Source organism: Schistocerca serialis, chromosome 2 (assembly GCF_023864345.2).
Source record: "Schistocerca serialis cubense isolate TAMUIC-IGC-003099 chromosome 2, iqSchSeri2.2, whole genome shotgun sequence".
NCBI classification, from domain to species: Eukaryota; Metazoa; Arthropoda; class Insecta; order Orthoptera; family Acrididae; genus Schistocerca; species Schistocerca serialis.
The window spans coordinates 158,074,299-158,087,900 of record NC_064639.1 but is presented as its reverse complement, the minus strand read 5'-3'; the positions used below and the strand labels follow the sequence as shown (position 1 = coordinate 158,087,900).

Here is a 13,602-nt window from a genome sequence, read left to right as displayed (position 1 = left end):
AAAGAAGTGAGTGGGTGAAACTTCTCAGTTTGTACTGAAACTGCTGAATGCAACTGAACCTACTGTCTCGTTACTTATTTTTATCATTACAACACTTACCTACAGAATTTTCCCTGACAAGGACGACTCAAACTTAACCGTTTCATTTATTACCCACAACATACACGCGCAACGCAGTCTGACTGCTCTAAAATGACAACCTGACTTCAAATAATTAACACAAAAGAATGGCTCTAAATTGGAAGAAATCCTAAGAATAATCCATACTTTTTCATAAGTCACTTACCTCACAGAAAATCTTCATAACACGAACTACAGCAATTACAGCAAGCAGCAACTACAGCCAGCTGAATAAAAAAAATTCTAACTACTATAATCTCTAACTACTAGTAGGCATGTGGTTAGCAAAAGAAAGATTTTGTTGAAGGGCAAACAATGTATTTAGCAGATTTTACCTTAATCATGTGACATCCAGTTCTGAAAATTATACGAGGGTTGGAACTTAAATAGTGGCAACTATTTATTCACAACCGATAGAAAAGAGCTACATGTTTGCACCTGTTACTGTCCTTCAAAGCAGTCACCAGCGCTGTGTAGAACCCGTTGCCAGCGATGTGGAAAGCATAGTATACCGTTAGCAGAGCCTGTTCTGTTGATGGTGCGAATGGAGCAGTCTAAAGTTATGGTGATTCTCGTGTATGACTGTGATGGTGTTATCCTAACGCATTATTTTCCTCCATGCAGACTGTCAGTGCACAGTATTACTGTTCGGTTTTGGAGCATCACCTGCGACCAGCTTTGTGCAACCCACTCATCATTTTGCACGACAATGCTCGGGCGCATACAGCGCAAGCTGTGGCTACTCTGTTCGGTCGAGGGGACTGCGAAGTCCTGTACCATCCACCATACTCCCTAGACTTAAGTCCTTGTGACATTGATTTGATTCCGAAGATGAAGGAACAACTTCGTTGCATTCGTTTCAGAACTGCTCCAGACATTCGACAGGTAGTAGACCGCTGCATTGCACACCATCAACAGAACATGCCCTGCTAACGGTATACTACGCCTTCCACGTCGCTGGCGACGGATGCTACACAACGATGGTGACTACTTTGAAGGGCAGTAACAGTAAACATGTAACTCTTTTGTATCGGTTGTGAATAAGTAGTTTCCACTATTTATGTTCCAACCCTTAGACAATCGTCTGTAATTCCACTCCCCGAACGTTATCAAATACATCAATCATCATTTTACGAGGTGCATTCAAGTTCTAAGGCCTCCGATTTTTTTTTCTAATTAACTACTCACCCGAAATCGATGAAACTGGCTTTAGTAGTCTGTTTTGACCACTGGAAAATCGCTGAGGCAATAGCAGCATGGCTGGTGAATGTGCGGCCACGGAGAGTGTCTTTCATTGTTGGAAAAAGCCAAAAGTCACTAGGAGCCACGTCAGGTGAGTAGGGAGCATGAGGAATCACTTCAAAGTTGTTATCACGAAGAAACTGTTGCGTAACGTTAGCTCGATGAGCGGGTGCGTTGTCTTGGTGAAACAGCACACGCGCAGTCCTTTCCGGACGTTTTTGTTGCAGTGCAGGAAGGAATTTGTTCTTCAAAACATTTTCGTAGGATGCACCTGTTACCGTAGTGCCCTTTGGAACGCAATGGGTAAGGATTACGCTCTCGCTGTCCCAGAACATGGCCACCATCATTTTTTCAGCACTGGCGGTTACCCGAAATTTTTTTGGTGGCGGTGAATCTGTGTGCTTTCATTGAGCTGTCTGGCGCTTTGTTTCTGAATTGAAAAATGGCATCCACGTCTCATCCATTGTCACAACCGACGAAAGAAAAGTCCCATTCATGCTGTCATTGCGCGTCAACATTGCTTGGCAACATGCCACACGGGCAGCCATGTGGTCGTCCGTCAGCATTCGTGGCACCCACCTGGATGACACTTTTCGCATTTTCAGGTCCTCATGCAGGATTGTGTGCACAGAACCCACAGAAATGCCAACTCTGGAGGCGATCTGTTCAACAGTCATTCGGCGATCCCCCAAAACAATTCTCTCCACTTTCTCAATCATGTCGTCAGACCGGCTTGTGCGAGCCCAAGGTTGTTTCGGTTTGTTGTCACACGATGTTCTGCCTTCATTAAACTGTTGCAGCCACGAACGCACTTTCGACACATCCATAACTCCATCACCACATGTCTCCTTCAACTGTCGATGAATTTCAATTGGTTTCACACCACGCAAATTCAGAAAACGAATGATTGCACGCTGTTCAAGTAAGGAAAACGTCGCCATTTTAAGTATTTAAAACAGTTCTCATTCTCGCCGCTGGTGGTAAAATTCCATCTGCCGTCCGGTGCTGCCATCTCTGGGACGTATTGACAATGAATGCGGCCTCATTTTAAAATAATGCGCATGTTTCTATCTCTTTCCAGTCCAGAGAAAAAAAAAATCGGAGGCCATAGAACATGAATGCACCCCGTATGAACACCTACTAAATGAGAAGAGCAGCATCCAACACCTTACAAGAGAACAAAAATAATGTAAATAGAGATTTGTACGTAATTTCCTGTCTGCAGACGAGTACAAATATGTTATCTGTGTGGGAATCAAAGAACATTTCTATGGGCTCTATGGCACAAAGCCATCTGATGATACAAGATTTTACGTATGTGTATCACTCGAAGGTACTACTACTTTATCAGAACCAGTATCCGAAGAAGAATTAGGAGACATAATAATAAATCATGCCAAATTACAGGAGTCCAACAGCTGAAGGTACCCCCTACGAATTTTATAAAACTTTCAGACCGATCATCAGGAAAGAGTTCATGGAGTTAGTGAGGGAGAAACAATACTGCGGCACTTATACTCCGAAAAAGGACCTGGAGTAATCACACTCGATTCCCCAAGAGAAAGAAACCACAATGGATAACAGGTTTCATACCGACAACCTTGTTATGTGCAGACTCGTGAGTCACATTTCCTGTCATAGTGACAAAATTTAAACTGACCTCTGAAGACTCCCTCAGGCCATAAGAAATGTATAGCATGCCAACCAAAAGCATCATAGGCGAAATTGTTCATTAAAACATACTGCATTCTTCTCATGCCAGTATGTCAAAAACATTAGCGCTACTGAACATCGATTTAGAGAAAGCAGTCGGGAAGGCTAGCCATCAGTACCTGTGTCGCTCGAATTCCGCGTAATAACCTATGTCACATTTACAAACCTACATTTACATGTACATAGCTACACTACAAGCAACAGAACGGTGCGTGGCAGAGGGCAGTCTTTTCTTTCCTGTTCCACTCGTAAATAGAGTGAAGGAAAAGTGATTGTCAACATGCCCCTGGATGTCCCCTTATTTCTTGTATCTTATCTTTGGGGTTCTTACGCGCAATGTATGTTGGCGGCAGCAGAATAGTTCGCCAGTCAGCTTCAAATGCCGATTCTCTAAATATTCTCAATAGAGTTTCTCGAGGAGAACGTCGCCCTCCCTCCAGGGATTCCCATTTGAGTTCCTAAAGCACCTTCCTCACATTTAAGTGTTGCTCGAACCTACCTGTAACAAATCTAGCAGAGCGTCTCTCAGTTGCTTCAATGTCTTCCTTCAATCTGACCTGGCACGGATCCCAAACACTCGAACAGTACTCAAGAATAGGTCATACCAGCGTCCTATGTGCTATCTCCTTTACAGGTGAACCACTCTTTCCTAGAATTCTGACAATAAACCGAGGTCGACCATTCGCATTCCTCACAAGATTGTTCCATCCTCATATCGGTTTGGAATGGTACGCCCAGATACACTACTGGCCATTAAAATTGCTACACCAAGAAGAAAAGCGGATGATAAATGGGCATTCATTGGACAAATATATTATACTAGAACTGACATGTGATTACATTTTCATGCAATTTGGGTGCATAGATCCTGAGAAATCAGTACCCAGAACAACCACCTCTGGCCATAATAAAGGCCTTGATACGCCTGCACATTGCGTCAAACAGAGCTTGGGTGGCGTGTACAGGTACAACTGCCCATGCAGCTTCAACACGATCCCACAGTTCATCAAGAGTAGTAACTGGCATATTGTGACGAGCCAGTTGCTCGACCACCATCGACCAGACGTTTTCAATTGGTGAGAGATCTGGAGAATGTGCTGGCCAGGGCAGCAGTCGAACATTTTCTGTATCCAGAAAGGCCCTTACAGGACCTGCAACATGGGGTTGCGCATTATCCTGCTGAAATGTAGCGTTTCGCAGAGATCGAATGAAGGGTAGAACCACGGGTCGTAACACATCTGAAACGTAACGTCCACTGTTCAAAGTGCCGTCACGTGTAACCAATGGCACCCCATACCATGATGACGGTCGATGACGAATACACACTTCTAATGTGCGTTCACCCCGATGTCGCTAAACACGGATGTGACTATCATGATGCTGTAAACAGAACCTGGATTCATCCGAAAAAATGACGTTTTGCCTTTCGTGCACCCAGGTTCGTCGTTGAGTACACCATCACAGGCGCTCCTGTCTGTGATGCAAAGTCAAGAGTAATGGCAGCCATGGTCTCCGAGCTGATAGTGCATGCTACTGCAAACGTCGTCGAACTGTTCGTGCAGATGGTTGTTGTCTTGCAAACGTCCCCATCTGTTGACTTAGAGATCGAGACGTGGCTGCACAATCCGTTACAGCCATGAGGATAAGATGCCTGTCATATCGACTGCTAGTGATACGAGGCCGTTCTGATCCAGCACGGCGTTCCGTATTACCCTCCTTAAACCTCCGATTCCATATTCTGCTAACAGTCATTGGATCTCGACCAACGCGAGCAGCAATGTCGCGATACGATAAACCGCAATCGCGATAGGCTACAATGCCAGGTACGCATTTCTCCTCCTTACACGAGGCATCACAACAACGTTTCACCAGGCAATGCCGGTCAACTGCTGTTTGTGTATGAGAAATCGGTTGGAAACTTTCCTCAAGTCAGCACGTTGTAGGTGTCGCCACTGGCGCCAACCTTGTGTGAATGGTCTCAAAAGCTAATCATTTGCATATCACAGCATCTTCTTCCTGTCGGTTAAATTTCGCGTCTGTAGCACGTCATCTTCGTGGTGTAGCAATTTTAATGGCAAATAGTGTATTTAAATGCCTTGACTGTGTCAAGCAGGACACTAGTAATACGGTATCTGAACATTACTCGTTCGATCTTCCTACATCCGCATTAGCTTTCATTTTTGCACATTTCCGGCTAGCTGACATTCATCAAACAAACTGGAAATTTTGTATAAGTCGTCTTGTATCCTCCTACAGTCACTCAACATCGACACCTTACCGCACACCAGTGTATCATCAGCAAACAACAGCAGATTGCTGTCTACTCTGTCCGCCAAATCATTTATTTATATAAAAAACAGTGATCCTATCACTCTACCCTGGGGCACTCCTGACGATACCCTTATCTCTGGTGAACACTCGCCGTCGAGGACAACATAACGAGTTCTGTTATTTAAGAAGTGTTCGAGCGACTTACGTATCTGTAACCTTATTCCATATGCTCCTACCTTCGTAAACAGTCTGCAATGGAGCACCGTGTTAAGTGCTTCCCGGAAATCTAGAAATATGGAATCTGCCTGTTGCCCTTCATCTGTAGTTCGCAGATATTATGTGTGGAAAAGACAAGGTGAGTTTCGCACGAGCGATGCTTTCTAAAACCATGCTGGCTCGTGGACATACGAAGCTTCTCAGTCTCAAGAAAATATATTATATTCGAACTGAGAATATGTTCAAGGATTCTGCAGCAAACAGGCATATTGCTCTGTAATTCTGCTGTTCCTTCATTTATCCTTTTTACGTACTGGAGTCACCTGCTCCTTCTTTCAGTCGCTTGGGATTTCGCACTGGGTGAGTTATTCACTATAAATGCAAGCTAAGTAAGGGGCCAATGCTGTAGAGTACTCTTTTTAACACCGAACTAGGTGATTACCTCCACCTTGGTTCATCCGGCAACTGGTAGCTTGTTTTCAAGATAGCAAAATTCCTTCACTTCGTCTACTTCATGGACCTCAATTTTTGGTGTTAAGTTTATTGATAATCCAATTTCTGCTACTCTTCCTGACTTCCGTGTTACTCCGGTCTACTCTCACTCCTCATAGCGTGTGCTCATAAACTGTTCGTTCCATTCAACAGTCCGACAACACTTCCTCATACTGTTACATGTATGTGTACTGTACATGCATACATTGTTCACTACTGTATCTTACACATTTTTGCAATAGTTTACTCCGCTTTTCGTCAGAATTTCTATCATTTTGCACCATTGTACGTTGTTGGATACACACACTAATGATCTTGTGACAGTTTTGATGGCATGATAAATTCATTTATTCATCATTTTATGATTATTAAATGAACATAGCCCTTTGTGTGAAGCAAATTCGAAAGCATAACCTGTGCTGCATGACTGTGTTTAATTTTTATCATCCTGCTATGATGCTGCTTATAATTTGTTTTAATTGCATTCATTTCAATTTTCTGAATGTCCACATTTCCGTGAATCTTACTGAAACTCTTTTCTCACTCTGAATCCTACATAAACTGCATTGCTCGTATGCCATGTTTATAAAAGTTGTAGTTCATTTGAAATTTGACTTTGATTACGATGATAATTGTTTTCTTCTATTGGTATAACTATGAGCTGAAACAGGTTGTTCCTCTGTGAAGAGACATTAATTTCTTCCGTAGCCTTCCATCTTAGGTAGAAATTCTGTTGTAAGTTTTCAATAAAATATTAAGTAATCATTCAACGAGTAAACTTCATCAAATATTACGTAAACTGACAGATAAAGATCAAATATACCTCTCTTCCTACCTTCTTATGTTTTCACTTCAATGGAGGAAGATGGTGTGTATCTATATTTTCCGCCGTCAAAGAGAAACACGAAAAAATTGGTTTGTAGCGGGCGTTGTATCAAACTGCACAATTAATTTGATTTCGCTGAAATTCGTTAAGACTAGTTAAATTAATTATGAGATGCTTCTGAGGTGTAAAAGATTGAAGAAATTATTTAATAATTAAATTTCACATAAACAAATGTAGGTACAGGAGTCTTGCAGAAGAATAAAAATGAAAAAGTTATATATTATTATTATATATGACATTAATCCCCTTTAAAGTTTTATTCCCGAATCCTTTCTCTATTTCGTGGTCCGAATACTTTTACAAGATCTGCCCCGCAGTTAAATGCCTCTTGTGGGTCGTAGGATTGTAAATTATAAAATTTCGGGGAAACAGCAGCAGATCTATAGTTTCTTAGCGCAAGAAGTCCTGATCTTCTGCAGACCCCCTGTTCATCAGTCTCCCACATTTGTCGTCTAATAGGTGAATTAGAGACAGTATCCGTGGTCTAGGGATGCCGGGACGGTAGCTCAGCGTGCTCGGTCAGAGGGTTAGCAGCCCTCTGTAATAAAAAAACTGAGCTAATCGATCAACAACGAACTTAAAAAGATGTCTTACGACGTCCGCCTCGAGCAGATGCAACGAACAAAAGCGAACAAATTGAGACTTAAAACAAAAAAAAAAAAAAAAAAAAAAAAGGTAGCGTCTTTTATTCACAACCAAAACGTCTTCGGTACCGGGTTCGATCCCCACCACTGCCTAAATTTTGATAAATAATCAGCATTGGCAGCCGAAGACCTCCGGCATAAGAAATCAGCCTCATTCTGCCAACGGCCTTGTCAAAGAGGGCGGAGGAGCGCATAGAGGTTCAGGGCTCTCTCTTGTCCTAGGGGTGGGAAATTGCCCCTAAAGGGGGAAGAATCAGCAATGATCAACGACATGGGGATGCAGAAGGCAATGGAAAACTCTGCATTAAAGACACGTAACGTGTATCCACAGGACATGTGGCCTGTATTTGAAGAAGTGTCATGATGATCTCTCCATCGGCAAAAGATTCCGGAATAGTCCCCCATTCGGATTTCCGGGAGGGGACTGCCAAGAGGGAGGTTACCATGAGAAAAAGATTGAATAATCAACGAAAGGATAACGTTCTACGAGTCGGGGTGTGGAATGTCAGAAGTTTGAACGTGGTAGTTAAACTAGAAAATCTGAAAAGGGAAATGCAAAGGCTCAATCTCGATATATTTGGGGTCAGTGAAGTGAAGTGGAAGGAAGACAAGGATTTCTGGTCAGATGAGTATCGGGTAATATCAACAGCAGCAGAAAATGGTATAACAGTTGTAGGATTCGTTATGAATAGGAAAATAGGGCAGAGGGTGTGTTACTGTGAACAGTTCAGTGACTGGGTTGTTCTAATCAGAATCGACAGCAGACCAACACCGACAACGATAGTTCAGGTATACACGCCGACGTCGCAAGCTGAAGATGAACAGATAGAGAAAGTGTATGGGGATATTGAAAGGGTAATGCAGTATGTAAAGGGGGACGAAAATCTAATAGTCATGGGCAACTGGAATGCAGTTCTAGGGGAAGGAGTAGCAGAAAAGGCTTGGGACAAGAAATGAAAGAGGAGAAACACTAATTGAGATCTGTAACAAGTTTCAGCTAGTAATAGCGAATACCCTGTTCAAGAATCACAAGAGGAGGAGGTATACTTGGAAAATGCCGGGAGATACGGGAAGATTTCAATTAGATTACATCATGGTCAGACAGAGATTCCGAAATCAGATACTGGATTGTAAGGCGTACCCAGGAGCAGATATGGACTCAGATCACAATATAGTAGTGATGAAGAGTAGGCTGAAGTTCAAGACATTAGTCAGGAAGAATCAATACGCAAAGAAGTGGGATACGGAAGTACTAAGGAATGACGAGATACATTTGAAGTTCTCTATCGCTATAGATACAGCAATAAGGAATAGCGCAGTAGGCAGTACAGTTGAAGAGGAATGGACATCTCTAAAAAGGGCCATCACAGAAGTTGGGAAGGAAACCATAGGTACAAAGAAGGTAGCTGCGAAGAAACCATGGGTAACAGAAGAAATACTTCAGTTGATTGATGAAAGGAGGAAGTACAAACATGTTCCAGGAAAATCAGGAATACAGAAATACAAGTCGCTGAGGAATGAAATAAATAGGAAGTGCAGGGAAGCTAAGACGAAATGGCTGCAGGAAAAATGTGAAGACATCGAAAAAGATATGATCGTCGGAAGGACAGACTCAGCATACAGGAAAGTCAAAACAACCTTTGGTGACATTAAAATCAACGGTGGTAACATTAAGAGTGCAACGGGAATTCCACTGTTAAATGCAGAGGAGAGAGCAGATAGGTGGAAAGAATACATTGAAAGCCTCTATGAGGGTGAAGATTTGTCTCATGTGATAGAAGAAGAAACAGGAGTCGATTTAGAAGGGATTCAGTATTAGAATCGGAATTTGAAAGAGCTTTGGAGGACTTACGGTCAAATAAGGCAGAAGGGATAGATAACATTCCATCAGACTTTCTAAAATCATTGGGGGAAGTGGCAACAAAACGACTATTCACGTTGGTGTGTAGAATATATGAGTCTGGCGACATACCATCTGACTTTCGGAAAAGCATCATCCACACAATTCCGAAGACGGCAAGAGCTGACAAGTGCGAGAATTATCGCACAATCAGCTTAACAGCTCATGCATCGAAGTTGCTTACAAGGATAATATAGAGAAGGATGGAAAAGAAAATTGAGAATGCGCTAGGTGACGATCAGTTTGGCTTTAGGAAAAGTAAAGGAGCGAGAGAGGCAATTCTGACGTTACGGCTAATAATGGAAGCAAGGCTAAAGAAACATCAAGACACTTTCATAGGATTTGTCGACCTGGAAAAAGCGTTCGACAGTATAAAATGGTGCAAGCTGTTCGAGATTCTTAAAAAAGTAGGGGTAAGCTATAGGGAGAGACGGATCATATACAATATGTATAACAACCAAGAGGGAATAATAAGAGTGGACGATCAAGAACGAAGTGTTCGTATTAAGAAGGGTGTAAGACAAGGCTGTAGCCTTTCGCCCCTACTCTTCAATCTGTACATCGAGGAAGCAATGATGGAAATAAAAGAAAGGCTCAGGAGTGGAATTAAAATACAAGGTGAAAGGATATCAATGATACGATTCGCTGATGACATTGCTATCCTGAGTGAAAGTGAAGAAGAATTAAATGATCTGCTGAACGGAATGAACAGTCTAATGAGTACACAGTATGGTTTGAGAGTAAATCGGAGAAAGACGAAGGTAATGAGAAGTAGTAGAAATGAGAACAGCGATAAACTTAACGTCAGGATTGATGGTCACGAAGTCAATGAAGTTAAGAAATTCTGCTACCTAGGCAGTAAAATAACCAATGACGGACGGAGCAAGGAGGACATCAAAAGCAGACTAGCTATGGCAAAAAAGGCATTTCTGGCCAAGAGAAGCCTACTAATATCAAATACCGGCCTTAATTTGAGGAAGAAATTTCTGAGGATGTACGTCTGGAGTACAGCATTGTATGGTAGTGAAACATGGACTGTGGGAAAACCGGAACAGAAGAGAATCGAAGCTTTTGAGATGTGGTGCTATAGACGAATGTTGAGAATTAGGTGGATTGATAAGGTAAGGAATGAGGAGGTTCTACGCAGAATCGGAGAGGAAAGGAATATGTGGAAAACACTGATTAGGAGAAGGGACAGGATGATAGGACATCTGCTAAGACATGAGGGAATGACTGCCATGGTACTAGAGGGTGCTGTAGGGGGCAAAAACTGTAGAGGAAGACAGAGATTGGAATACGTCAAGCAAATAATTGAGGACGTAGGTTGTAAGTGCACAGGAAAGGAATTCGTGGCGGGCCGCATCAAACCAGTCAGTAGACTGATGATAAAAAAAAAAAAAAAGGTGGACCAGTTCAACGAATCAGGGAGTATCACTAATAGTCATGTCTCATTACTATTTCCAAACAATCTGTAGTAAAATACAGCACTGACGTTAACCAAGTATTTCTCCACTCGTCTGTTAACTACGTTCCGTCACACTGCACAGCTCCTGTATCAGCGGAGGCGGTTACGCCGCTGTGCAGTTTCTGTGAAAGCGGGTGCCGTGACTGCGCCTTAGTGAATGTGGGGGAGCCGGATGTTGTCCTGCTAAATGTATAAAAGCCCGCCGCGGCCTGGCAACAGCATCAGTCATTGCTTGCTCTCAGCAGAACACACAAGCAGCAATGAGGATCCTGGTGAGTACCACAGTAAATACTTGCTGCAATGTACCACACTCTTTCAGGTCAACCGCAGATGGGAACGGATACCGAATGAACGGCTTGTGTGACCTGTAGTTCTCGAAAGAATTTTTTACATGTCGGAAGATTGTGAAACTAATCAAGTGTATATCCATCATGTTTAACAACATTTTATTTCCAGTTAATCTTTCAAAAATGTCTATCATTATTCCTCCACATGGCGAACACATTTTTTGATATCTTAGTGTGGTTAGAAACAGTCTGCAGGGTAGGTTTGCTGAAAAATAATTGTTAAGAAGAAAATTCGATATGTACTTGATAATTGATATGTTGTATAGCTCTATGGTCTGCATTGAAATACACATTTGCAGGGGACCATTCTATGTCTAATTTTCATAGTTTAGAGAAAATTTAACTGCATCCACTATAGTTCCTTGAGTAAAGTTGATTTTCTGGAACAGAAACAAATGCTGCACGCAAAACAGTTAACGGATAACAGGGAAAGTATTTTCTACAGATAAATGGGAACACTTCTCTAGTGTGTAAGCATTCAACATAACAAATTGGTGTTCACAGCTCTATTATCTATCATAGTATTTTCGCTACAAATGTCTGACTGTCAACAGGTGTGCATGTATCTGTGCGGTCTGGCCCTGTCCGTCCTAGCTGAGGAGGAGCAGCCGGTGAAAGAGAAGCGAGGACTCTCCGGTTCACTGGGTGGTTATGGTGGCGGCTACAGTCTGGGAGGTGGCTACAGTGGCGGCTATGGAGGCGGCTACGGTGGCGGCTACGGAGGTGGCTACGGAGGTGGATACGCTGGTGGACTCGGAGGCGGCCTTGCAGGCGGCATTGGGTCCGGCATTGGAGGGGGAGAACCACAGATCACTGTCAACAGAATACCTGTCCGGGTCCCAGTCCCTGTGGAGAGGATCGTTCGAGTGCCTGTGAAGGTCCCATTCACTGTAACTGTGGACCGGCCTGTTCCTGTCCAGGTACCGCAGCCGTACCCTGTCCCTGTAGACAACCCTGTGCCCGTCCCCGTCAAGGTCCCCACCCCAGTGTCCGTCCCAGTTCCTCAGCCCTACGTCGTTAAGCGTCCAGTGCCCTACGTCGTCAGTGCTGGCCACGGCGGTATCGGAGGAGGCCTCGGTGGTGGTCTCGGAGGAGGCCTCGGTGGAAAATTCGGCGGAGGCTACAGCGGCGGCGTTGCTGGAGGATATAGTGGAGCTGCCAGTGGCTTTGGAGGACTTGGGGGCTATGGAAAATACGGCCACTGAATCCTGGAGCCAAACCCAACAACTTGACCGATACATGCCACCAGTATCCATAATAATGGAATGTAAAAATGGTTGAAAAAATAAATTTTTCTGAATAAAAACTTTTCACTTTTGCTATATTGTCCCACCACTGGATGAGGATACTTTGATATCCTCTCAGGAAAATGAAGGCAAGTAAGCTATGTAATCATTCTGTCTCATGTTCACTTCTTCAGGCAACACCCATTTCATCTCTCTGTGTACGAAAACGTTTGTCATCAGAGTAAATAATGTATTTTTAAGTTTTTTGTTGCAGAAAAGTGTACAAGTTTAGTTTAAATTTATGTGATGTAAATGACACCAAAGTCCACTCAAGAAAACTGAAATCCTTTCAAGACAATCTCATGTAACCTGAAAGGAAGACTTAAAGAAAAGCTCTGTGCTAATACATTTTCTTCCTAACCTCTTCCTCTTTTTTCTATTTTATGTTTGTAATTTATCGCTTTAATTGCATTTGAAAAGTATATATACTTTATATCGCAGTGGATACTGCCTTATTACCTGCCATCCATGGTCGTTGTGTCAGCATTTAGCTTGGACATCACCGCCACTGACATCACAGCAACTAAGAACAAGCACCATGACATGCACATCCATTCCCATGTAAGTCTCCAAACTAATTATGACTACTGAGAGCTCACTACGTACTAGCATAGCTAACTGGGCAGGCTATAGGTCGAAGTATTAAAAGTCAGTGTCAGACTATCTGTAGTGCCTTACAACATGTATTCTGATCACTGAAGTCAATATTTGGTACTTTTTTAAGGATTAATCATTTACGTTATAAGAATATGGAATTCCTAATAACAATAATTATATGTGTATTTGGTTTCTTAATTTCTATCAGTGAATATGAACACCAACAAATTCATACATTTTTTATGTTATTTGAGATTTTTTCGAAAAACTATTCGCATTTCAGTTATTCAAATCCATATGTACAACAGCAAAAACGTAATAATAAATGAACGGATTGGCCAAATATATTTTCCAGTTTGATAGTTAATTAGAGGCTCCGAGGATCACTTTTCACTATAAACAGTGACGTGGTGATACATATTA

At 42.5% G+C, this 13,602-nt stretch overlaps 2 protein-coding genes across 2 annotated transcripts in view; both read left to right on the top strand.

The window, feature by feature from the left end:
- Positions 1–13,602, top strand: part of LOC126455819 (uncharacterized) — a 268,692-nt gene that overhangs the window by 74,822 nt on the left and 180,268 nt on the right. The gene's annotated exons all lie outside the window — the stretch shown is intronic.
- Positions 11,163–12,602, top strand: LOC126456868 (H/ACA ribonucleoprotein complex subunit 1-like). The gene is made up of 2 exons (XM_050092690.1): positions 11,163–11,221; positions 11,851–12,602. Exons 1-2 carry the CDS (start codon positions 11,210–11,212, stop codon positions 12,499–12,501), a joined length of 663 nt encoding a protein of 220 aa, XP_049948647.1. The 5' UTR covers positions 11,163–11,209; the 3' UTR covers positions 12,502–12,602.